This window comes from Coenobita brevimanus, chromosome 41, assembly GCF_032717465.1.
Source record: "Coenobita brevimanus isolate Jiangsu-jjx chromosome 41, ASM3271746v2, whole genome shotgun sequence".
Lineage (NCBI taxonomy): Eukaryota > Metazoa > Arthropoda > Malacostraca > Decapoda > Coenobitidae > Coenobita > Coenobita brevimanus.
Window position 1 is genome coordinate 14452242 of NC_136994.1, and position 26530 is coordinate 14478771.

Below are 26530 nucleotides of genomic sequence, written 5' to 3' on the forward strand. Positions count from 1 at the left end.
TCTTGATAGATAGATAGATAATTATGCATCTCTAGATAGATAGATAGATACTTGTAGCTTGATAGACAGAGGCAGACAGACAGACAGATGGATTGATAGATATATACTTATTGCTTGATAGACAGACAGATAGATAAATAGATAGATCAATAGATAGAGAAGACAGATATATTGTATAGATTTATATAGACATGGTAAATATCCTTCCGTTTAATTTTCTGCCTATATCTGTATCTATCTTTATATCTATCTATCAGTCCATTCACTCATCAACTATTCTGTCTATTTAATCCCTGTTCTATCAATTTAATCCTCTCTTCTGTCTGTTTAATCCCAGCTATTTATCTAATCCTCTCTTCTATGTTGAATCCATCTTCTATCTATCTAATCCCCTCTGCCATCTATTTAATCTTCTATCTATCTAATCCCTCGTCTATCTGTTTAATCCCTCTTCTATCTATCTAATCCCCCTTCTATATATTTAATCCTTTTATCTATCTAATCCCTCATATATATCTAATCCCCTCTTCTATCTATCTAATCCCTTTTCTGTCTATTTAATCCCTCTTCTATGTACTTAATCGCCTCTCACGCCACTCATCAATGAAAGTAGAGGAAATCGCTCTCTATATCTCTTACCATCTATCCATCAATCTATCAACTTAATCCCCATCTATCTACTTAATCCTCCCCTCTATCTATCTAATCCCCTCTTCTATGTAATCCCCACTAATCCCACTCACCGATAAAAACATAGGTAATTGCGTCCATATCTCTGTCTATCTCTCAGTCCATAAATCTGTCTATCAACTTAATCCCCTTGTATCTACTTAATCCCCTCTTCTGTCCATCTAATCCCCTCTTCTATGTAATCCCCACTCATCCCACTCACCGGTAAATGCAGAGGAAATCGCCGATACAACCATAGTGGACAGCATACCTATGGATCCCGTATAACAGTAGGTGATGTCGTAGAAGGTGTTCTGTGTACCTGGCCTGTTGAGGGAGAGAGGGATGTGATACAGTTGGGTGGCGTACACACACACACACACACACACACACACACACACACACACACACACACACACTCTCTCTCTCTCTCTCTCTCTCTCTCTCTCTCTCAGGACCTAGAGTAAATACATCACTCTCTACATTCTCTCCCCGACACACCGCACACACACGAAATCAGCATTAACTCAGTCTGCCTCTAATACCACTACATCTCTTGTGCACCCACTTACACACACACACACACACACACACACACACACACACCACTCTCCCCTACTCACTCCTCATCCTCTGAACTCAACTCCACCATTTCACACACACACACACACACACACACACACACACACACACACACACACACACACACACACACACACACCTACTCACTCTTCATCCTCTGCACTCAACACCATTTCCGTCGTAGCGTGCAAACTTGAATTGCCGAAGAGAGCGGTATCGTTGACGGGCGTGGTGGTGGCGTTGGGGGCACATCCAGCCGTGGAAAGGGGCAGCATAGGGGGGGATCCGCCCCCTCTTATGAATTTGCCGATCACGAGGGTCAACAGGAAAACGAATGAGCATAGGAAGCCAAGGAAAGAGCCCTGCGGAGGAAGTAATAGTAATAATAATAATAATAATGATAATAGTAGTAGTAGTAGTAAGAACAACAACAATCATAATAATAATAATAATAATAATAATAATAATAATAATCCTCAATCCCGTTTGGGGTGGCCACAAACAAATCGCCTCCAAGTCGCCCTGTCCCCCGCCATTTCACTGCCCTGCTCCCAACTCACCCCCCCCCTCTCTCATATACCTCTCCACCCCATCCCTCCATCTCATAATAACCCACACACACCAACGGGTCCAAGTGCCGCAGTGACTTAGACGCTTAAAATATAATTACTTCAGTCACTCAGGTCAGTAGCTTTTTAGTTGACCATACCTAGTGAACTTTAATCTTTGACCTTTTTCTGTGACCTTGATCTTTGAGTTTTTCATGCAAAGAAGAAGGAACCAAAGGCTGGAAATGCTCTGATAGTCGATTCTCTTTATCTTCCTTTACGCTGATCCCTTCCATAATGCCTGGTCAACATTGGATCAAAATTATTTATGTTGACCTTCCCTGTGGCCTTGACCTTTGACCTGGTATTCTCAAAATCAATAAGTCAGCCCCCTAAGTGATCCTCAACTCGCCCACCAAGTTAGGTCAAAATCAGATGAAAATTGTTGTAGCTATTTTGCACACAGACACACGGATCAGTGACCATGCTGTGTGACCTTACTCTTGGCTTAATTATTCGCAAAATTTAATCCCTGTTTGCCTGACCATCAACCCTTCCACCATGATTAGGTCAAGGTCAGAGTTGCTTGCTTTGACCTTGACCTCTGATCTACACCTTTAATCTTCCCCTGTGACCCTGACTGTTCTCCAAATAAAATCTATTATTCATAAAAAGGATAGCTAGACTTCTTGGCTGACCTTCAACCTTTCCACCAAGATTGGTCCAAATCGACTCAGATCTGTTGGAGTTATTTTGTTAAACCACACACACACACACACACACACACACACACACACACACACACACACACACACACACACACACACACACACACATAAAGAGACAGATAGACAGAAACAGAGAGAGAGAGACACACACACACACACACACACACACACACACACACACACACACACACACACACACACACAGCAGCAACCACCCATCAAAGCAAACCACACACACACAGACACGCTCTCCCTCCACAGGCGCGGATGTAAAAGAGCAAAACAGTACACCTGCGCCCACCTTAGCATTTGCCCAGGGAATTAAGATGCCAGCCATGAAGACGCCAGCGAGTGGTCCGGAAATGGCGCTGACGATGAGATTAATTACGTGAAAGATGTTCCCTAGGTTTCCCACAAGTAGGCCGAGGCAGACCGCAACTACGCCTGTGAGAGACGCTGTAGAGAAAGTGAGAGAGGCTTGAGTGAGAGAGAGGGGCTGGGAGAGAGGGTGGAGAGTGAGAGAGCAGGGTTGAGAGGGGATACAGAGGGTGAGAATGGGAGGATAGAGGATGGGGTTAGAGACGAGAGGCTGAAAGAGAGCACAGAGTGAGAGTGGGGTTGAGAGAGAGGTTAGAGTGAGAGAGTGGGGTTGGGAGAGAAAGTAAAGGGAATGAGAGAGTGTGGGGCTGAGAGACAAAGTAAAGAGAGGGAGAGTGTGTGAGGACAGTGGATAGATTGAGAGAGGGAAGGTTGGGAGAGATTACAGAGTGAGAGTGGGGTTGGGAGAGGGGTTATAGAGAGGGAGAGCGAGGAGTTGAGTGGAGTGACAGAGGATGGGGGTGGAAGGACATGAGAGAGGGGAGGAGGAGAGAGGGGTTAAAGAGAGTGAGAGAAGAGGAGGTTGAAAGAGAAATTAAAGAGTGAGAGGGGGAGATTGAGAAAGAAATGAATTAAAGTGAGAGAGGGGGGGGTTGAGAGAAACTAAGGAAAGGGAGAGAGAGGGGAAAGTTGAGAGAGAAATTGAAGAGAGTGGGAGGATAGGGGGTAGAGAGAGAGGAGGAGGAGGGGTTTTGGGCTGATTGAAAATGGGTTGGATGAGAGAGAGGGAGGGAGAGAGAGAGAGAGAGAGAGAGAGAGAGAGAGAGAGAATCTGGCAATAACAAGAATAACACAAAAATTACTTCATGATACAAAATTATCAATACTTTTTTTTTTTGACTAGTACCTAAAAATTATATAAAAAAAAAAAAAAAAAAAAAGCTAAATTGTAATGAGGAAAACCTAAAACTGTCAGAATGAAATGTTGGTCTGCTATTCAATGCATCTATAGCACACTTAAGGCATGTCCGTCACTTTCCTCCCTGACGCATCATAGAGAGAATCATCTATGGCCTGAGAAACATACCAAGCCTCTCACAGCTTAGGAATATTAGCCAGCAGAGGAAAGTGAGAAGTAGAAGAGGCATTTTCTCCAACAGTCCGTCTATTCTAGCTTGGTAAAACTGAGCCACGCCCCTAACCTGTATGCTGAGTTGTGATTGGGTGGATTGACACAGACACTAAACCGCAAATTGGAGTGCAAAGTCCCTATTTCTTAACGAATATTTTTAGTCGATCCATATTTTGCTGACTGCACTACACAATGTGGGATGCAGGCTAACCATAACAATACTCCTTTCACCGTAACTTGGCCCAGATTTTCATCCTTTTGCAGCTCACTTCACGTAGCTCGGTGGCAGAAAAAGATATTAATACGGCTATGCATCCCTCCCATAGCACTTCTTCGTGATTAGCATCATATTATAGTGTTAATCTACTGCCACAACTCAGCATTTAAGGTGGATAGATGGCAATTTTAGGCCAAGTTGGAGTAAAGGGAGTATAGAAAACAGAGATGCTCCTAAGATATCATTATAATATTACCGTGTTGCATTCCACTTTGCGACTTAATATTTGTAGCATTATTTTTTGTAGTAATGTCATGTGTAGTCTGTTCACCTTCAGTTGGTCCAGATTTTCGTCCTTTTGCAGCTTATTTCACGTAGCTCAGTGGCAGAATAACACTATGGCTCTACGTCCTTCCCAAAGCACTTCTTCGTGACTAGCGCCGTATACTAGTTTTAATCTGTTGCTACAAGGTGGTAGTAGGGATGGGGATAGGGCAGCTTTAGGCCATATTAAAGAGGTCAGCTAACGAAGGCTTCCTAGCACCTCTTCCTAGGCGATTTATTTTAAGTGTGGCTACAAACTTGGGTGGATTTTCTCGTGGATTTAAGAATCTCTCTCTCTCTCTCTCTCTCTCTCTCTCTCTCTCTCTCTCTCTCTCTCTCTCTCTCTCTCTCCCTACCCAAGCGATTTATTTTAAGTGTGGCTACAAAGTTGGGTGGATTTTCTCGTGGCTTATTGAAGCTCCCCAACACCTCTTCCTAAGCGATTTATTTTAAGTGTGGCCACAAACTTGGGTGGATTTAAGAAGCTCACTAACACCTCCTCGTAGGCAGTTTATTTTAAGTGTGGCTACAAACTTGGGTGGATGTTCTCGTGGATTTATGAAGCTCCTTAACACTTCTTCCTAGGTGATTTATTTTAAGTGTGGCTGCAAACCTGGGTGGGTGCTCTCGTGGATTAATGAAGCTCCCCAACACCTCTTCCTGAGCGGTTTATTTTAAGTGTGGCTACAAACTTGGGTGGATGTTCTCGTGGATTAATGAAGCTCCTAACACCTCTTCCCAAGCGATTTATTTTGTTTATTTCACCTTGCTGTCCTTTTCTGAGTTACTTAAAGCTTTGTAATACTGCTATACTCTTCATAAATAACGTAGCTAAGGAAGAAGTGTTAGGGAGCTTAACCAACGAGAGTATGAGCCCTAATAAGATAAGGATAGCAGGTGGAGGGGCAGGATAAGACAAGGATAGCAGGTGGTTAGGGCAGGTAAAGGCAAGGATAGCAGGTGGTTAGGGCAGGTAAAGGCAAGGATAGCAGGTGGTTAGGGCAGGATAAGACAAGGATAGCAGGTGGTGGAAGATTAATAAGACAAGGATAGTAAGTGGATAAGACAAGGATTACAGGTGGTGAAAGGTTAATAAGACAAGGATAGCAGGTGATAGGAGAGTAATAAGACAAGGATAACATGTGGATAAGACAAGGATAGCAGATGGTGGAGGATTAATAAGACAAGGATAGCAGGTGGATAAGACAAGGATAGCAGGTGCTGGAGAATTAATAAGAGAAGGATAGCAGGTGGATAAGACAAGGATAGCAGGTGGTTAGGGCAGGATAAGACAAGGATAGCAACCCACAGAGCAGCTTGATGACGGTCGTGGCGCCGCGGTCGGAGAGTTTGGCGAAATAGGGTCTGTGCTTCAGAAAGTCCTCCCAGATGAGACACGCCGCTGAGTTGCCCGACGAGGAGAGCGAGCTGTGTGAGAGAGAGAGATTAGAGATAGCGAGAGAGAAGGAGGGGGGATTAGAGAGAGGGGGGGAGAGAGCATGAAAGGGGTGTCGAGGGGGAAGAGGGTGGGAGAATTTTGAGTGGGTGCTGGAGAGAGAGAGAGAGAGAGTATAAAGCTAGAAGAGTGAGCTAACAGAACAATATTATTTCGAGAGAGAGAGAGAGAGAGAGAGAGAGAGAGACAGACAGACAGACAGAAAGAAACACATAGATAAACTGCCAAATATATAGACAGGAGACCAAACACATAAAAAAAACATATCTCACCTTAAAACACCGCCATACACAGCTGCTACGAAAAGACCGGACAGACCAGGTAAATGACCGAGCTTATTAGTGACCAGGTAAGGCATGATTTGGTCTGCCTTGGTCGTGTAGCCCGCCTCTAGTGGGTCGCAATCTTGGTAGACCGCGTAGGCCACCAGACCGGAGAAGTAGAAGAGAATCCATAAGACCCACAGACCGAACAGGAAGAACCACGCCAGTCTGAGGGCAGAGAAGGGGGTGGTGAGAGAGAGAGAGAGAGAGAGAAAGAGAGAGAGAGAGAGTGCTTGTATACCGAAGTAAAAAGAACACGCAAGATTAAAAATAAAGTGTGTGTGTGTGTGTGTGTGTGTGTGTGTGTGTGTGTGAGAGAGAGAGAGAGAGAGAGAGAGAGAGAGAGAGAGAGAGAGTAATATAACAGCTTTCTTAATTTTAATATTGTGGTTCTAGGTTCATTTAAAACGTGAACCCAGTGGACTGCAGGCTTATTATTTTCCCTTCTCCTGCAGTCCACCCTCTTTCTATAGGGGTATAGGGTTTGTCTCTCTCCACCACCCTGTTTTAGACGGCATTGTTCATCATCATCATCATCATCTTCACTGTTATCATTATCTTAACCGCAATTATCATCATCATCTTAACTACAGTCATCATCGTCATCATCATCATCACCTTCCCAACCACCACCACCTCCATCATCATCATCATCATCATCCCAACCACGCCACCACCACTTCCCTCATCCATCATCATCATTATCATCATCATCATCATCATCATCATCATCATCATCATCATCATCATCATCATCATCCCAACCACCCCCACCACCACCACCACCGCCATTACCACCACCACCACCACCACCACCATCATCATCATCATCATCATCATCACCACCACCACCAGCACCATCATCAAAAATATTTCTCAGGTGTTTCAGAATGTCAAGTTTGTGTCCGATATATTAAAAAAAATGTTAACTCCTCCATTCTGATCACTAATATTGAAACAGTGAGGCGTGGAGAGGCGTAACAAAAAATAATAATAATAATAACAGCTTTTTCAATAATATTCGCATGGTTAAGGGAAGAAAAGACAATTATTTTTGGATTGGGAGAGTTGGTGTGGTGGTGAGGCCCTGGAGAGAGAGAGAGAGAGAGAGAGAGAGAGGTGTCTTTGAAGGAGGGTATGTGAGAGAGAGAGAGAGAGAGAGAGAGAGAGAGAGAGAGAGAGGAGTTGGCTTTAAGGAAGGGCATGTATGTCAGGAAGGACTGGGGTCATTTTCTTTGGTAGGTGAGGGCGCCCACCATCCACTCACCCAATGTAGTGCTGCCTTTAGGTAACTCTGCACTGAATGAAAATCGAAATTGCTTACAGTAACGAGGCACGGAAGTTACATAGGGAAACATCTCTGGTATATATTTGTACCCACGTGGGGGCATGCGAAGGTGTGAGACTCAGGAAACTTGCAGGGAAAATTATCTACCTATTTTGATGAGGTAGCGTGCTAAAAGTGGAAAATCTCTTGTGGATATTAATAGGCGGTAGGTATGAGCGCCGAAATGGTGACATGTGAAGGTGTGGGGGACGTAGGAGAGGAACGAACATGTAAAATACTTAATAATCTCCCAAGTTTTTACAATATAGTGAAGGTACTGACGAAGGTGAAGTAGTAGTAGGTATTAATATTAGTGAACAAGTGGTGATATGTGAAGGCTTATTAAAAAAAACCTAGTGGTCCTCAGGTAACGGACTCAATCATCTACCTGTCTGCCTACCTTGACGATATAGTGAAGATACCGACAAAGGCGAAGTAGTAGTAGGTATTGATATTAGTGGACAAGTGGTGACATGTGAAGGCTCATTAAAAAAAAGAAACTAGTGGTCCTTAGGTAACGGACTCAATCATCTACCTGTCTAATTACCTTGACGATATAGTGAAGATACCGACGAGGGCGAAGTAGTAGTAGGTATTGATATTAATGGACAAGTGGTGACATGTGAAGGCTTACTAAAAAAAACTTAGTAGTCCTCAGGTAACGGACTCAGTCATCTACCTGTCTGCCTACCTTGAGGATACAGCGAAGGTGCTGACGGAGGCGAAGCGCTGGTGGGTGGATTGGTTGAGTCCGATGGCTGAGATGATGAGGAAAATGCCGAAGACGAACGTGGAGCTGAACGTGTGGCGAACGTACGGGCTCGGGTCCATGCTGCTCAGGGGAGAGGGAGGGTGGTGGTTACATAGATCGTACAGACATAGAGGTCCCTGGGTGATATACACAGTAGGCGTGGTGATACGTAGATCTTACAGATATAGAGTTACGCAGATCACACTTAGAGGAGCAAGGGATACAGAGTGTGGTTGCATAGATCACACAGACCAAGAGTAGATATACACAATAGATTTCACCCACATAGTTACACAGATATATAGACCATACAGACAGAGGTACAAAATACACAGAGTTATTCACAAAACGTACAATCAGTTTTATAGTACACCCAGACCACATTATACATTCTCTTTATTTTTTTTCGTATCCAGGTAAAAGGGAACCAGAGGCTGACCTGACAAAATTTATCTTTTTTATGGAATGTCAACAGGGCAGAAAGAGGATCTATTGAGTAGTTGCGAGATTTGGGCGATAGGGAAGTCCAGAATAGCTACATTAATAACTTTCATAGTAGTAGTAGCAGTAGTAGTAGTAGTAGTAGTAATAGTTGTGGTAGTAGTAGTAATAATAGTAGTAGTAGTAGAAGTAGTAGTGGTAATAATAGTGGTAGTAGTTGTTGTTCTTCTTTTTCTTCTTCTTCATCTTCTACTTCTTCAGCGCCAGTCAGTCTGTCCGAGCACACCCATCAACCGCAGGCAAACAGCCGTCCCTGCATGGCTATCCAGTGCCGTGGTCTGAAATTCCTTGCTGTTGACGTCTCGCGACAGACAGGCGCGGGGAAAAGTGTAGATATTTGGTTCCCGGATGAACACCACATATGCGTCTCTCCCTCAGGTAACATGGGCACCATAGCAGGCTCATTTCACCCTATCTGGTTATATGGTTACCACCCAGCGTTGTAAGTGGCTTCATGGGTTAGGGGAAACCATTAGACTTGTCACTCAGTGTAGAGCCGCCTGAGGTGGAAATAAGAGTGATAAAAAGTGACAGGAAGGAAAGGGAAGGACAGGAAGAGAGGAGGGGAGACGCAGAAATAGAATGATAAAGGTCAAGGAAAATGTAGGCAGCGCTCCATCAAGTGAGTGGATGATGGACCACCTACCACCAGGTCTTCGTAATATCAACACAAATGGCGTTTTTAAGTATGGTGTGAAAATAAGTTTGACGTCACGTACTTGCTGGTCAGGCATTATGCTTCCACTCGTGCCTCAGGTGTGTGTGTGTGTGTGTGTGTGTGTGTGTGTGTGTGTGTGTGTGTGTGTGTGTGTAGGTAGGTAGACAGGTAGATAGGTAGGTAGATGCGTGGTTACGGATATGTGTATGTGTGTAAATGTATGCACGGTATGTAGGTATATAGGTCAGAAGGTCAGATAGGTAGGCAGGCAGGTGTGTATATGTGTATGTGTATAAATATGTGTGCATGTATGTATGTATGAACGTATGTGTATGTATGTACGTATGTGTATGTATGTACGTATGTGTATGTATGTACATATGTGTATGTATGTACGTATGCGTATGTATGTATGTATATATGCATGTACGTACTTGAAAAATTCCAGTCTTTGTCCCTGTTCTGCTCTGTGCCACACCTCGGCCACGCCACCCAGGTCTATGCAGCACAGTATCACCACGGCCAGTACTCCACCAAACATCAGTAGTGTTTGTAGTACATCTGTGTACACCACTGCCTTCACTCCACCCTGAGGGAGAAGAGTAGTAGTAGTAGTGGTGGTGGTAACAGTAAGAGTAGTAATAGTAAGAGGTGGTGGTGATGGTGGTGTTATAATAGCAGTAGTAGTAGTAGTAGTAGACCCGTAACATCAATAGCTACACATTTAAGGAAAGAATAACTACACATATAAATCCTACTCTTGATAAGGAGAGAATAACTTAAAGTGGAGATGAACGCTTGTTAGTGTATGAAAAGCAGGAATGGGTCTCTCTCTCTCTCTCTGTAATAAAGTGACCAGAGATGCACTTTATACTCAAAGTGCGGTGGTTCTGTAATCAGTTCACTATAACTTGGCCTAAAATTGACATCTTTCCACCTCGAATTATGAAGTATAGGGATTAAAACTAGAATATGATGCTAGTCACGAAGAAGTGCTGTGGAAGGTGGTGTAGAGCTGTCAGCTTTTCCTATAACTGTCGTCTTTCCATCTTGAACTGTAAACTATAGAGCAAGAGATAAGAATTATGATGCTAGTCACGAAGAAGTGCTATGGAAAAGGTGTAGAGCCAATCTGATTAATTCACTGGCTTTCTTAACAACTTTCAATCACTGTTTAATTAGTTCCAGGTAATTTTTTTATTTCCTTAGCTTATTTCCTCATTTATTTCCTCATTTATTTCCTCATTTATTTCCTCATTTATTTCCCCATCTGCTTCCTCATTTCCTCATTTACTTCCTCATTTCCTTATTTCCTCATTTTTTCCCTTATTTCCTCATTTATTTCCTCATTTATTTCCTCATTTCCTTATTTCCTCATTTTTTCCCTTATTTCCTCATTTATTTCCTCATTTATTTTCTCATTTATTTCCTCATCTATTTCCTCATTTATTTTCTCATTTATTTCCTCATTCATTTCCTCATTTTTTTCCTCATTTATTTCCTCATTTGGTTTCAGGCCATGTTTCATTTCCTCATTTTCTGTTCGTGGTTAAAATCGAGGGTCATTCATGGTGCAATTTTTTTTTTTTCATTTTTCTTTTTTTTTTTTTTCATTTCTACCTCCAATTTTTAGGATTTTGCCTTTTCTAATATTAAAATCCATCAGCCATATTTAGACCCAATTAATAGGTCAGTCGAGGTCACTGGGAATTACCTGCCTTTGTAAATATATATATATATATATATATATATATATATGTTTTTGAGAGGAGGTGGGTGTTGGGGGGAGGGCAGCGCAATGGCAGGGGACAGGGCGACGTGGAGGCGATTTGTTTGTGGCCACCCCTTACGGGATTAAGGCGTCAGGCGATAGATAAACAGATTTTTTATGTCAATGAAAAATCCCATAACATTTTAATTTTCTTGTCAGGTGTTAAGATAAATGGAGGATAATTTTCTTGTCAGGTGTTAAGGTAAGTGGACAATAATTTTCTTGTTCTCAGGTGTTACGGCAAATGGACAATAATTTGCTTGTTGTCAAGTGTTAAGGGACGATTATTTTCTTGTCATTTTTTCAGTTTTATTTATTTTTTTTTCATTTGTTTATCTAAAAAAAATATTGGTGTTATATTTACTTGCTTTTACTGATGAGGAACACTGTTTTTATTAATATCCTTTATTTTCTTTACGGAGCTGTCTATCTATGTATCTATTGCCAGACGCCTCAATCCTGTAAGGGGTGGCCACAAACAAATCGCCTCCACGTCCCCCCTTCCCCCGTCATTTCACTACCCTCCCCCAGCTCACACACCCCTCTCTCATATACCTCTCCACTCCATCCTTCCACCTCCTCCTCGGCCTCCTCCTCACACACACACACTCTCCTCGTTAGTCTTTCGCTCTCCATCCTCTCCACTCCATCCCTCCACTTCATCCTCGGCCTTCCCCTCCCTCTCCCCCTTGCACTCCACTCACACGGTCTTTCCTCGTTAGTCTCTCGCTCTCAATCCTCTCCATTCCATCCCTCCACCTCATCCTCGGCCTTCCCCTCCGTCTCCCCCTCTCCTCGTTAGTCTCTCGTTCTCCATCCTCATCACTTTCCATCATACACAGAACTAATGCTAAAAATACTCACAATAGTAATATAGAAGGTGCAGATGGCGCCCATGATGGCCATAGATGCAAACGTGGATAGATTGGTGACGGTGGAGAGGGCGAGGGAAGGTGCGTACAGACACATTCCCATATAAATACCTGTAGTTAGTAGTTGACCTGTCGTGGCTAGTTTTCGAAGCGCTATGCTCTTATATCGCAGCTCTAGATACTGAAAGGGAGAGGAAAATAGATAGATAGATGGACACAGCTCCCAACCCTTCCCCATACCTCTCCCCCAGCTCCCAACCCTCCCCCATACCTCTCCCCCAGCTCCCAACCCTCCCCTATACCCCTCCCCCAGCTCCCAACCCTCCCCCATACCCCTACCCCAGCTCCTAACCCTCACCCATACCTCTTCCCCAGCTCCCAACCCTCCCCTATACCCCTCCCCCAGCTCCCAACCCTCCCCCCTACCTCTCCCCCAGCTCCCAACCCTCCCCCATACCTCTCCCCCAGCTCCCAACCCTCCCCTATACCCCTCCCCCAGCTCCCAACCCTCCCCCATACCTCTCCCCCAGCTCCCAACCCTCCCCCATACCTCTCCCCCAGCTCCCAACCCTCCCCTATACCCCTCCCCCAGCTCCCAACCCTCCCCCATACCCCTACCCCTGCTCCCAACCCTCCCCCATACCCCTCCCCCAGCTCCCAGCCCCCTCATACCCCTCCCCCAGCTCCCAGCTCCCCCATACCCCTACCCCAGCTCCCAGCCCTCCCCCATACCCCTACCCCAGCTCCCAACCCCACCTACCCGTCATTCTAAGCTTACTTCATACTTAAAACTCTTTCTCATACTATTTTACACTTACATAAACCACTAGCATGAATAAAAAGTGTGAAAAATACTTAATGTAACTGTCAACACACATCAGGAGAAAATTAATACATTATAACATAGAAAGGAACACGTTACCTTGAACAACTTTCACCCCAGGCTTCACACACACACACACACACACACACACACACACACACACACACACACACACACACACACACACACACACACACACACACACACACACACACACACACACACACGCTTTCTCTCTCTCTCTTTCTCTCTCTCTGCTGTGTGTGTGTGTGTGTAAATATGTCTGTCTGTCTGTCTCTGTCTGTCTATTTACCTTTTTTTTCAGGTTACTTTCTTTGTCCCTTTATTTTAGGTAGAAAAATTGATAGATAGACAGGTATAGATATAGATAGGTAGGTAGACACACAGACAGAAAGACAGATAGATAGATAGGTAGATAGACAGACAGTAGGTAGACATAGATAGATAGATAGATAAATAGATAGACAGATAGGTAGACATAGATAGATAGATAGATACATACATACATACATACATAGATACATACATTATTTTTTTTTCTCCATTTGTTTTTCCTTCCTCCGTTCTGTTATTTAAAAAAAAAAAAAAACAGACAGATAGGTACAGTAGATAGATAGTTAGATATATAGACAGATTGTTAGGTAGGTAGATAGATAGACGGTTAGGTAGACAGACAGACAGACAGATAGACAGAGGCGGTGGCTGAATCGGTAGAGAGGCGGCCTGCAGTCCTAATAGACCCAGGATCGAATCCCGGCTGGGGCAGTGAACAATTTAAGGAGTTGAATTTCATAAAAGCAGACTTTCCTGATCTACCAGATGACCCGCCGACATGTCGTAGAAATACCCCCGCTAATACCAGTACACCAGTCCTGTATGAGACAGCCCTAGCATGTATTCAATATGGACGGTGGGTGTTAGCGCCGAAGTGGTGACATGTGGAGGTGTAGGAGGACTTTTGGGTCTTGGAATAGGTCACTGCCCCCAAGAAATAGGCCCAGAGTCGGACACGTAAGAAAAAAAAAATCTATAATCCTCACCTCATTCAACGACGTAATCCTCAGGTTATAGAGAATAGGCAGAGTAATCCTGTTAACTATAATTGTCCCCAAGATGCAGCCCAGGAGAGAGACGGACAGCTGTGTGCCGAAGTAGTAGACTTCTGTGGCATTCCCTGCGACACAGAGTTACATAGATTATACAGAGCAACAGGGACTGGGTAATAGTTTTGAGATGGTGATGAAAAAGGGATGGGGAATGGAGATAGACTGATGGATAGATGTGGATAGATAATTAGGTAGGTAGGTAGTGACAGGTAAGTAGGTAGGTAGGTAGATAGAGTGATAGGTAAGTAGGTAGGTAGAGTGACTGATAGATTAGTAGGTAGGTAGGTAGATAGACTGATGGATTGATGTGTAGACGTGGATAGTTAAGTAGGTAGGTAGATAGAGTGATAGATGAGTAGGTTGGCTGGTAGATAGAGTGATAGATAAGTAAGTAGTTAGGTACATAGATGGATTGATTGATAATTGGAACGCCTACAGCAAGAACCCTGTCGCCTTTGGGTGTGCTATTTCATGAGCTTTTTATTTTACCGGGTATCTATCTTTTTCTTGACGCCTCGATCCCGTGAAGGTTAGCCACAAACAAATCGCCTCCACGTCGCCCTGTCCTCTACCATTTGGCTTCCCTCCCCCCCAACTCACACACCCCTCTCTAATATGTCCCTCCGCTCCATCCCTTCATCTCTTTCTTGGTCTCCCTCTCTTTCTGTCCCCCTCCACCTCACTCACATACGCGCTTAAAGCAAGTCTCTCAGTCTCCATCCTCTCCACATGGCCAAACTATCTCAAAATATTTCTCGTAACACTTTCTGTCACATCCACATCAGTGCTATAACACTTCTTCACGTCCTCATTTGTCAGTCTGTCTCTCCACTCAACTCCACATGCTCCTTTCTCCTTTACTTTTCTCATTTGTCAGTCTCTCTTTCCACGTAACTCCACATGCTCCTCTCTCCTTCACTTCCTCATTATGTCAGTCTGTCTCACCACATGACTCCACATGCTCCTCTCAAGTATTCATTTCCACTTCTTTCACTCTTGACTTGCGTCCTTCCAACAAGGTCCAAGCTTCACTTCCATACGTTAGAGTGGGGATCACACCACTGTCATGCAGCGACTTTTTACTTCCATGCTCACTTCCCTATTCCATATCACAGCTTTCAGTGAACCAGCAACCTCTCAACCCTGCTTTACCCTTTCCTGTCCTTCGTCCTCCAAATTTCCCATCCTTTCTTATCACACCACCTAAGTACTGAGAGAGACATTTTCCTTTTCCTCGCCAATCAGGTCCACTCTGTATGCTGTGACTTATTTTCTCTCAAAGACCATTGCTTTACGCTTACCCACATTCACTTTTAGATTCCGTTGCCAACATTCGCTTCCAAACTCATTATCAACCCTTGCAGCTCAGATTGATCTCACTTCATCCAATCCATACTCCCACTCACTCACACGTTCACAATCCATACTCCCATTCACTCACACATACCCCCAATCCATACTCCCACTCATTCACACATTTACAATCCATACTTTTACTCACACGTGACCAATTCATACCCCCACTCATTCACACTTTCACAATCCATATTCCCACTCTCACACATTTACCTCCATTTGGTCTCAGTTTGCCCACATATTTCGTCTTTTGCATCCTCAAGCACCTGAACAATTTCTTTCTTTCACTTCATCATTAACACCTCTCACATTCCAACTCGCTTTCCTTATCCTGTCCCTTGTTTGGTCGTTGGTCATCAACTGTGGGTCTCTTTGGGTCCTGGTCTTCTCTGTTGTATGTTTATTTAGCTAATTTTACAAAGCAGGACAGTTTTTCATGCAAGGAAGAAGGAACCCAAGGCCAGAAATCCATAAAATTGTTCCTTCCATTAAAAAAAAAAAAAAAAGAGCTGAGCCAAATTCAAGATCTCTTCATATTTCGTTGTACATCCGACTGCCCACTTTATCGCCACAGAAGGAACACCCGTAATTTGGTTATATGGTTACCACCCAGCGTAGCAAGTGATTTCTTGGCTTGTCACTCTGAGTTACCTAAGAGTGGCCCTACATCGAGTGAGTGGATGATAGGCGTCCCCAACCATCCTGTGGTAAAGGCAAACGACCTTTAATTTTTGAGGTTTGAAGTCAACCATTTCTCGTGTTGGTGCATAATGATGGGTGTCAGACACTGGATGGTTTGTGGCATGCAGCTTCACACACACACACACACACACACACACACACACACACACACACACACACACACACACTGAATATTCTAGGTTGGAAGAGTGGCCCTGTCTCAACATAATCACAACTTCTGCGTGTTATACCTCAGGTCGCCTTGGGTCAACTGCGCATATTGAATTCATGATAAAGATAAACCTTATCATTTGTTACATATATATATATATTATTTAAGATTCTGTGCCTGTCTTCCCACATCATCACTTATCACATCTCGTGCTTGTCTTATCTCGAAAACCAAGTCACCTGCAGTTGTGCATTTTTAAATGAAGGACGCTGATGAGAAGCCTACATATGGTGACGCTGTGGGTGAAGCATCTGCGGCGTCCACCAAGGAGCCACATCTCTTCATATTTCCCTGCACCACGCCGTAGGAAAGACCTGGCCCGACCCTGGTGTGGTGCTGTCTACCACATGAGGGCACTGGGTCCTTACATGGTGTGTGTGTGTATATATATATATATATATATATATATATATATATATATATATATATATATATATATATATATATATCATCAGCCGTTTGAGTATTCACTGCAGGACCGGCCTATACCGACGTAAGTCGGGACGATACAGCCAATGTATCTCTACCAAGAGGCTTAGGCTGTCTGGTAGAGACTGTATGTAGGGTGAGAAGTGCTTGTAAGTGTAACTGTAATGTTGTAGTGGCTTTGGATATGTGTGTAGTCTGTGAACCAAGCGTAATCGGCCCGCGCAAGCCGACTGGGTGCAAGCATACTTTATACTAAGCGACACTGGTTCAACCACAGCACCCCTTATGTCCGCCAAAACAGTATGTGGCCGGGTGAACACTCACGAAGTTTATTACCCTGGTGGGGCGCGAACACTGGTTCACCCGTGTATGAAACACACACTCTACCTCTGTACCACAGAGGCTCCATATACATATATATATATATATATATATATATATATATATATATATATATATTTATTTATGCTAGGAAGAAGGAACCAAAGGCCACAAGCCCGCAATAACTGTTCCTTCCAAGAGAAAAACAAAATACAAGAGAGAGCCAAATTCAAGATCCGATCATTTTGAGATGCCTGGACACACTCCGTTTGAAAGACTGGAGATCATAGGAAGCAGGAAATACAGACAAGAGGGAGACAGTTCCAGAGTTGACCTGTTGCATAAATTAAGGACTGGGAGTAACGGTTAACTCTTGCATTAGAGAGTTGGACAGTAAAGGGATGCGAGTTTTTTTTTTTTTTTTTTTTTATGCGAGGAAGAAGGAACCAAAGGCCATGAGCCCGCAGTAACAGTTCCCTCCAAGAGAAAAACAAAATACAATATAGAGCCAAATTCAAGATCCGATCATTTTGAGATGCCTGGACACACTGCGTTTGAAAGACTGGAGATCATAGGCAGCAGGAAATACAGACAGAGGGAGACAGTTCCAGAGTTGACCTGTTGCATAAATGAAAGACTGGGAGTAACGGTTAATTCTTGCATTAGAGAGTTGGACAGAAAAAGGATGAGAGTCTGCTGCCAGACGGGTGCTACGCGCCCGTCGTAGAGGTGGAGGAATGCAAGCAGACAGTTCAGAGGAGCAGTGACCATTAAAGTAGCGATAGAAAAGAGATAAAGATGCAACAGTGCGGCGAAGAGACAGAGGTTGAAGGGAGTCAGTAAGAGGAGGAGAGTTAATGAGACGAAAAGCCTTTGACTCCACCCCATTGAGAAGAGCTGTATGAGGGGAGCCTCCCCACACATCTTGTACTCCACACAGGGGCGGATAAAACCCCTGTATAGAGTCAACAATTGCGCAGGGGTAAAGAAAGAGTGGAGTCAGCTTAGCACACCCAATCTCTTGGAAGCAGATTTTACAAGAGATGTAATATGATCTTTCCAAGATAAGTCCCGAGTAAATGAAACCCCAAGCATGTTCAAGGATGATGTAGGATTAAGCTGAATATTATTAAACATTAGTGGGTATACCTGTGGAAGATTTTGTCGGGTTGAAAGGTGTAAGAACTGAGTCTTAGATGCATTAAAGACAACCATATTATTTTTACCCCAGTCAGAGATACGAGCCAAGTCAGACATTAGGTGTGCCATAGCCTCATCCCTTGTTTGTTGAAGTAACTGTTGAGATGGGCGTTGCGGGAACCGAATGGAAAGGTGAAGGGTGGAGTCATCAGCGTATGAGTGGATAGGGTTAGATGTACAGCTTAGAAGATCATTGATGAATAAAAGGAAGAGAGTTGGTGATAGGACAGAGCCCTGAGGAACACCACTGTTGATAGATCTAGGAGAAGAACGATGGCCGTTTGCTGCTAGACGGGTGCTATGCAAGCAGACAGTTCAAAAGAGCAGTTACCATTGAAGTAGCGATAGAAAAGAAATAAAGATGCAACAGTGCGGCGAAGAGACAGAGGTTGATAGGAGTCAGTAAGAGGAGGAGAGTTAATGAGATGAAAAGCCTTTGACTGCACCCTATTGAGAAGAGCTGTATGTATGGAACCTCCCCACACATGCGAGTTGTACTCCACACAGGGGCGGATGAAACCCGTCTATAAAGTCAACAATTGTGCAGGGTTAAAGAAGGAACGGAGTCGGCTTAGCACACCTAATCTCTTGGAAGCAGATTTTACAAGAGATGTAATATGATCTTTCCAAGATAAGTCCCGAGTGAATGAAACCCCAAGCATGTTCAAGGATGATGCAGGATTAAGCTGAATATTATTAATAATTAGTGGGTACACCTGTGGAAGATTTTGTTGGGTTGATAGGTGTAAGAACTGAGTCTTTGATGCATTAAAAACAACAAGATTATTTTTACCCCAGTCAGAGATACGAACCAAGTCAGACATTAGGTGTGCCATAGCCTCATCCCTTGTTTGCTGAAGTAACTGCTGATATGGACATTGTGGGAACCAAATGGAAAGGTGAAGGGTAGAGTCATCAGTGTACGAGTGGATAGGGTTAGATGTACAGCTTAGAAGGTCACTGATGAATAAAAGGAAGAGAGTTGGTGATAGGACAGAGCTCAGAGGAACACCACTGTTGATAGATCTAGAAGAACGATGGCCGTCTACAACAGTGGCTACAGAACGACCAGAAAGGAAGCTATAGATGAAGGGATAGATAGAAGGATAGAAACCGTAAGAAGGCAGTTTGGAAATTAAAGATTTATGCCAGACTCGATCGAAAGCCTTTGAGATGTCAAGTGCAATGGCAAAGCTTTCGCCAAAGTCCCGAAAGGAGGATAACCAGGGAGTCTGAAAGGTAGGTGAGAAGATCGCCAATGTAGCGTCCCTGATGGAACCCGTACTGACGATCAGAAAGAAGGTTGTGATAGGAAAGATGCCTTAAAATTTTTCTATTAAGAATTTACTCGAAAACTTTTGAGATGCAGGATGTTAAAGCAATTGGACGATAGTTAGAGGGTTGGGAATGGTCACCCTTCCTTGGGACTGGCTGAATGAGAGCAAACTTCCAGCGAGAAGGAAAAGTACAAGTTAGACAAAGCCGAGTTTGCCTAGGCAGGGTGTAAGCACAGAAGCACAGTTCTTGAGAACAACAGGAGGGACCCCATCAGGCCCATATGCCTTGTTAGTACTGAGGCCAGTGATGGCAGAAAATACATGAGCTGAAGAAATTTTAATGTCAGCCATGAGGAAGTCAGAGGGGGGAAGTGATGGAGGAACAGCACCGGAATCATCTAAGGTGGAATTGGAGGAGAAAGTCTGAGCGAAGAGATCTGCTTTATCAGTAAAAGAAATAGCTACAGAACCATCAGAGTAGAAAAGAGGGGGGAAGGATGATGAGGTAAAGTTGTTAGAAAGGTTTTTGGCATGGTGCCAGAAGGAGCGGGAAGAATTCGAGTTGGAGAGTTGAGAGCATTTAGTACGGATGAAATTATTTTTTTTAGCAGAGTGAAGAACAGACTTAGCATGATTCCGGGCAGAAACGTATAAAAGATGTGATTCAGGGGTTGGTTCCAGTACCTTTTATAGGCTCTCTCCTTGTTGCGGACATCATTAGAACCAAGGCTTTCTTCCTGAGGTATAGCATGTGGAATACCTCAGGAACCGGATCCCTTTTGAGTGTGCAAGTTCCCCCATGCCTTAGGCGTATGGGAAAGGAGTAGCTTATTAATTTTTCAAGATTATAGGTAAGTTCTTCACCCCAAGGAACTCTTAAGATGCAAGGGGTGATCCATAAATAACGCTTCACTAGAAACTAACTATCTTTTGTGTTACGGGAACGGCTCAGTCGGCTGGTGTGGGCGTAATAGAATTTGGAGTAGGGGAGGAACAGATGATGCAGAGTAAATACTGGTAAAGAAGCTCCCTAACACCTCTTCCTTAGCGATTTGTTTTTGGATATAGGTGGTTAATATCCTTTTAGTATGTTGATGTTTGAAGGATTTATATAACACAGAATAGGACAGTCAAGGTGTCATAAGCAAAATGAATCACTTAAGAAAAGGTGTTAGGGACCTTCCGTAACCTAAGAAAATTGGGGGTCAAGTTAAGTATCCTAGAGAGATTATGATGATGGTAGAGAGAGGATGATAGGTAGAGAGATGATGATGATAGGCAAAGAGATGACGATAGGTAAGCTTAACCAGTCTCTCCTCCTCCAACCAACTTACCCAAAATCGATATAGCTGAGATGATGCCTCCTAGCAGAGAGATAGCCACAGGTAAGGGTGACATATTTCGCCCTCCAAGCAGATACTCCTGTGTTGAGCTGCCTCCTCCTCGAAGGCTTGAATATACTCCAATCCCCACCGACACAGCAAGCATCAGCCCAAACACTGCTGAGTCCGCCGGTGTGAAGTGACCCCCATCCATCCTGTCCTTCGAATGCTAAAATAGGGACTTGGCGGGTTAATTCGACGGTTGTGTGTTGTGCCCCCGAAATAGGGACGTGGCTGGTTAATTTGACGGGTCTGTCCTGTACCCCTGAGAGCTGAAACGGGGACTTTGGGTGGGTAGTTAGACGGTTGTGTGTTGTGGATTTCTTTGAACTTTTCTTTGATACTTAAATATTTTCAGTTCCTTTGATCTGTTACTTAGATTCCTTGACGCCTTACCATCTTAGGTTTACTCCAGTGATTCTTCTCCTCTTCCCTCTTCTTCTTCTTCTCTTCCTCTTCTCCTTCTTCCTCTTCTCCTCTTTCTTTTCTTCTTCTCGGAGTCTCTCACCTACAGATAAATTCCTCTTTGATTCTCAACTGATTTTCTGACCACCTTAAAATTGAACCTTACTCTTCAGGGTTTATTTCTTCTCAGAGTCTTGTGATTCTTATTCCTTAACTTTATTTCTGAATCTTATGGCTGATTCTTTTTCCTCACACTTTATTTCTGATTCTCTTTCCTGTCACTTTATTTCTTCCCTGATTCTTGTGATTCTTTTTCCTGATTCTTACTCCTGATTCTTATTCCTGATGCATTAGTTCTTCTCTGATTCCTGTGATTCTTATTCCTGATTCTTCTTCCTGACGGGTTAGTTCTACCCTGATTCTTGTGATTCTTTTTCCCGATTCTTACTCCTGATTCTTATTCCTGATGCTTTAGTTCTCTGATTCTTGTGATTCTTTTTCCTGACACTATTTATTCTCTGATTCTTGTGATTCTTTTTCCTGACACTATTTCTTCTCTGATTCTTGTGATTCTTATTCCTGATTCTTATTGCTGACACTATTTCTTCACTGATTCTTGTGATTCATATTCCTGATTCTTATTGCTGACACTTTATATGTTTCTTGTGATTCTTTTTCCTGATCTTTATTGCTTATTCTTCCTCCTGACACTTTATTTCTGCTCTGATTCTTGTGATTCTTGCGGGCTGACAATTCTTGATTCACGTCCTTAGTTATTTCCGTCCAGCTGACTTCATATCCTGTCTCACTGTGCTGACGAAATGCTGACAAATGCTGAGTTAGTCTTTCTGTAACCTGACTGTCTTTCGTTATAAATGCTGACCTCCTCGCTTCTGTCTGACTTAATGCTGACTATCGTTCGATCTAGTCACTGTTTTAATGCTGACCAAATGCTGAGTTAGCCGTTTGCAGCCTATCTTTCGTTGTAAATGCTGACCTCCTCGCTTCTGTCTGGGTTAATGCTGACTATCCTTCATTCTAGTCACTGTTTAAATGCTGGCGAAATGCTGACAAGTGCTGAGTTCGCCTTCCTGCAGTCTGACTATCTTTCTTTGTAGGTGCTGACTTTCTTTGCCTCTGTCTAACTTAATGCTGACTATCTCTCTTTCTAAATGCTGACCTCCTCTCCCACTGACCAAATGCTGACTATCCTTCATTTTAGGTGCTGACTTCCTTTAGTTATCTGACTAAATGCTGACCATCTTTCTTTCTAAATGCTGACCTTCTTTGCATGTCTAAGTGCTGACGCTCGCTGACTCGCTTGTTCTGACTTAGGGTGATTTTAAGTTCCTCAGTGCCGACTGCTTCTAGACACACCTCTCAAAATGCTGACTCAGCCTTCCTCTCTCTGACTTTCTTTGCTCTCTAATGCTGACACTACTCTCTCTCTCTCTCTCTCTCTCTCTCTCTATTTTTCTTCGGACTAACTATGACTAATTCCAACTCAGTTTACATTTCAACACCTTGCCTCACCTACCTCACCCTGCCTCACTCTGCCTTACCTGCCTCACTCTGCCTCACCCTACCTCACCCTGCCTTACTCTGTTTCAGGCTCACGTTAAGTGTTCACAATGCTGCCTCACTCTGCCTCACCTGCCTCACTCTGCCTCACCCTACCTCACCCTGTCTTACTCTGTGTCATGCTCACTTTAAGTGTTCACAATGTCTGCCTCACTCTACGTCACCCTGCCTCACCCTGCCTTACTCTGCCTCACCCTGCTTTACTCTGTGTCAGGCTCACTTTAAGTGTTCACAATGTCTGCCTCACTTTACGTCACCCTGCCTCACCTGCCTCTCTTTTTTACCCTCAATTTGAATGCTGACAGTTAGTAACTTACTCTGCCTCACCCTGCCTCACCCTACCTCACCCTACCTCACCCTACCTCACCCTGCTTCACTCTGACCCACACCGTTTCACATTCACTTTGAATGCCGACAAATTCTGCCCTCCCCCTGCCTTATCCTCTTGCACTGTACCCAACTCTCTCTCTCTCTCTCTCTCTCTCTCTCTCTGCCTTACCCTTCCTCGCCATGCCTAATTCTGCCTCACCCTGCAACACTCTACCTCACTCTACCTCTCCCTGCAACACTCTACCTCTCCCTGCAACACTCTACCTCTCCCTGCAACACTCCACCTCACTCTACCTCTCCCTGCATCACTCTACCTCACCCTGCCTCACTATGGCTCACCCTTCCTCAGTCTGCCTCACCCTGTCTCTCCACCTCCCATTCCTCACTTTACGTCACTCTCCTCACCCTGCCTCACCCTTTCTCTGCCTCTCCTTCCTCACCGTACTTCACTCTTCCTTACTCTGTCTCTCTTCCTCACCTTGCCTCACTCTACCTCACCCTACCTCACCCTGCTTCACTCTGCCTCACCCCGCCTCTCTCTGCTTCACTCTACCTCACCCTGCCTCACGCTACCTTGCTTACTTCACTCTGCCTCACCCTACCTCACTCTGCCTCACGCTGCCTTACTCTGCTTCACTGTTTCTCACCGCACGTCACCCTATCTCTCTCTGCCTCACCCTGCCTCACCTCCTCTACCACCAGCAGACAGCTCACTGGTCAGAATCGCGCCCTTACTGACTTAAAGACGTTCCCTGTTCTTAAGTGCTGTCTCAGAGTGATTGGCTCTCTCTCTCTCTCTCTCTCTCTCTCTCTCTTCATCTTCTCCCTTCTTTTCCTCCCTCCCTTCCTTCTCCGCATCATCGTCTTCCTTTTCTTCCTTTCTCCCTTCTCCTTCCTTCCTTTGTCGCCATCTTCCCTTCCTTCTTCCTTTCAGTTACCTTTCTGCCTGGTTTCTTCCTTCCCTCCCTCCCTCCCCTCCTTCTCTCCACTTCTTCCTTTTCTATTCCTTCCCCTCTCCTTCTTTCTCCCTCCTTCACCCCTTTCCTCTCCTTCTTCTCTTGCTTCCTTCTCTCCATTTTGTCTTTCTCTCCCTCATTTCCCTCCTTCCCCCTCCTTCCTCTTCCCCTTCTTCTTCCCCTCCTCCCTCCTCTTCCCCTCCTTCCTTCCTTCTTCCTCTTCTCCCTCCCATCCCTTCCCTCCTTAACCCCCTCCCTCTCTCCTTCCTCCTTCTCTTTACCTCAGTTCCCCTTCCTTCTTCCCCTCCCTCCCATCCTCCTCTTCCTTCTTCCCCTTCCTCCTCTTCCTTCTTTCCCATCCTCCTCTTCCTTCTTTCCCATCCTCCTCTTCCTTCTTCCCCTTCCTCCTCTTCCTTCTTTCCCATCCTCCTCTTCCTTCTTTCCCATCCTCCTCTTCCTTCTTTCCCATCCTCCTCTTCCTTCTTCCCCTTCCTCCTCTTCCTTCTTCCCCTCCCTCCTTTCCTCCTCTTCTTTCTTCCCCTTCCTCCTCTTCCTTCTTTCCCATCCTCCTCTTCCTTCTTCCCCTTCCTCCTCTTCCTTCTTCCCCTTCCTCCTCTTTCTTCTTCCCCTCCCTCCCATCCTCCTCTTCCTTCTTCCCCTCCCTCCTTTCCTCCTCTTCTTTCTTCCCCTTCCTCTTCTTCCTTCTTCCCCTTCCTCCTCTTCCTTCTTCCCCTTCCTCCTCTTCCTTCTTTCCCTTCCTCCTCTTCCTTCTTCCCCTTCCTCCTCTTCCTTCTTCCCCTTCCTTCTCTTCCTTCTTCCCCTCCCTCCCTTCCTCCTCTTCCTTCTTCCCCTTCCTCCTCTTCCTTCTTCCCCTCCCTCCCTTCCTCCTCTTCCTTCTTCCCCTTCCTCCTCTTCCTTCTTCCCCTTCCTCCTCTTCCTTCTTCCCCTTCCTCCTCTTCCTTCTTCCCCTTCCTCCTCTTCCTTCTTCCCCTTCCTCCTCTTCCTTCTTCCCCTCCCTTCCTCCTCTTCCTTCTTCCCCTTCCTCCTCTTCCTTCTTCCCCTCCCCTTCCTCCTCTTCCTTCTCCCCATAGCACTACACTTCTGTCCTTCCTCTCCCCTCACGTCTCCCATTCCTTCTTTTTTCTCCTCTTACCTCACCTTCTCCCCTCCCCTCCCCTCCCCTCCTCTTCACTTCTGCATATTACCACCCCACTTCTCTTCTCCTACACCCCTCCCTCTCCCCCTGCCCCCTCCCTTCTTTCTTTTCTCCACATCACTTCCCCCTCACCTCCCACCTCCCCTATTCCAGTCTCCCTCCCCCCTCCTCCCCTTCCCTCCTCTCCCCTACCACTCCTCTTCTCCTCCCCTCCCCTCCCCTCACAACATCCTGCCTACCTTCCTCCTCCCATATTATCACCGCCTACTTCCCCCTCCCTCTCTCCCTCCCTCCCTCCCTCTCAACGTCCAAGGCCACAGGTCCACATCCGTAATACGTTTCCGCACAATTGAAGAATTATTATTAATTTCAAGTATACGGCAAGTGAAAGGTGCAGTGTGTGTGAATGAGTGAGAGAACTATTATCATCATCATCATCATCATCATCATCATCTCTTTTCACAACTAACAAGAAAGTGCAGTAGGATGCTTTTGAGAGAAAGAAAATCACATGAATGAATATAATAGGTAGGTAGGTGGATAGATAGATAGATTGATAGACAGATTGGTAGATAGATAGGTATGCATGTTTAGTTTGATAGATACAGATGGGCAGTTAGATAAACACATAAATAGGCTTAATAAGTTATAGATACATAGGTAAACTGATCAAGATAGATATATGATAGATTTGACGGATGGATGGCTGGATGGATAGATGGATGGATGAATGGATGGATGGATGGATGGATGGATGGATGGATGGATGAATGGATGGGCTGAAGGATGGATGGGTGAATGGATAGGTGGATGAATGGATGGACTGATGGGCGGATGGATGGATAGATGGATGGATGTATGGATGAATGGATGGATAGATGTATGGATGGATGGATAAGCGCTATACTACATTCACTTTAACTTGCCCCAAATTTTTCATCCTTTTGCAGCGTATTTCACGTAGCTCAGTGGCAGAAAAAGACAATACTACGGCTCCATATCCTTTCCATGGCACTTCTTCGTGACTAGCATCATATTCCAGCCTTAATCTACTGTTATACCTCAGCATTCAAGATGGAGAGAAGGCAATTTTGGGC

At 44.5% G+C, this 26530-nt stretch overlaps 1 protein-coding gene across 1 annotated transcript in view; it reads right to left on the bottom strand.

Annotated features, from left to right (window-relative positions):
* LOC145397520 (sodium-coupled monocarboxylate transporter 1-like) overlaps nucleotides 1-21159 on the bottom strand; it is a 24862-nt gene extending 3703 nt beyond the window's left edge. Inside the window, exons 1-10 of the mRNA XM_080270591.1 lie at nucleotides 20958-21159; nucleotides 14062-14195; nucleotides 12170-12358; nucleotides 9969-10123; nucleotides 8316-8456; nucleotides 6247-6465; nucleotides 5828-5946; nucleotides 2829-2983; nucleotides 1399-1613; nucleotides 893-996 (exon numbers count right to left, since the gene is read on the bottom strand). Of these exons, the coding sequence (XP_080126717.1) occupies nucleotides 893-996; nucleotides 1399-1613; nucleotides 2829-2983; nucleotides 5828-5946; nucleotides 6247-6465; nucleotides 8316-8456; nucleotides 9969-10123; nucleotides 12170-12358; nucleotides 14062-14195; nucleotides 20958-21159 (1633 nt within the window). The remainder of the gene's footprint in view (nucleotides 1-892; nucleotides 997-1398; nucleotides 1614-2828; nucleotides 2984-5827; nucleotides 5947-6246; nucleotides 6466-8315; nucleotides 8457-9968; nucleotides 10124-12169; nucleotides 12359-14061; nucleotides 14196-20957) is intronic.
* Nucleotides 21160-26530: the final 5371 nt, after the last annotated feature.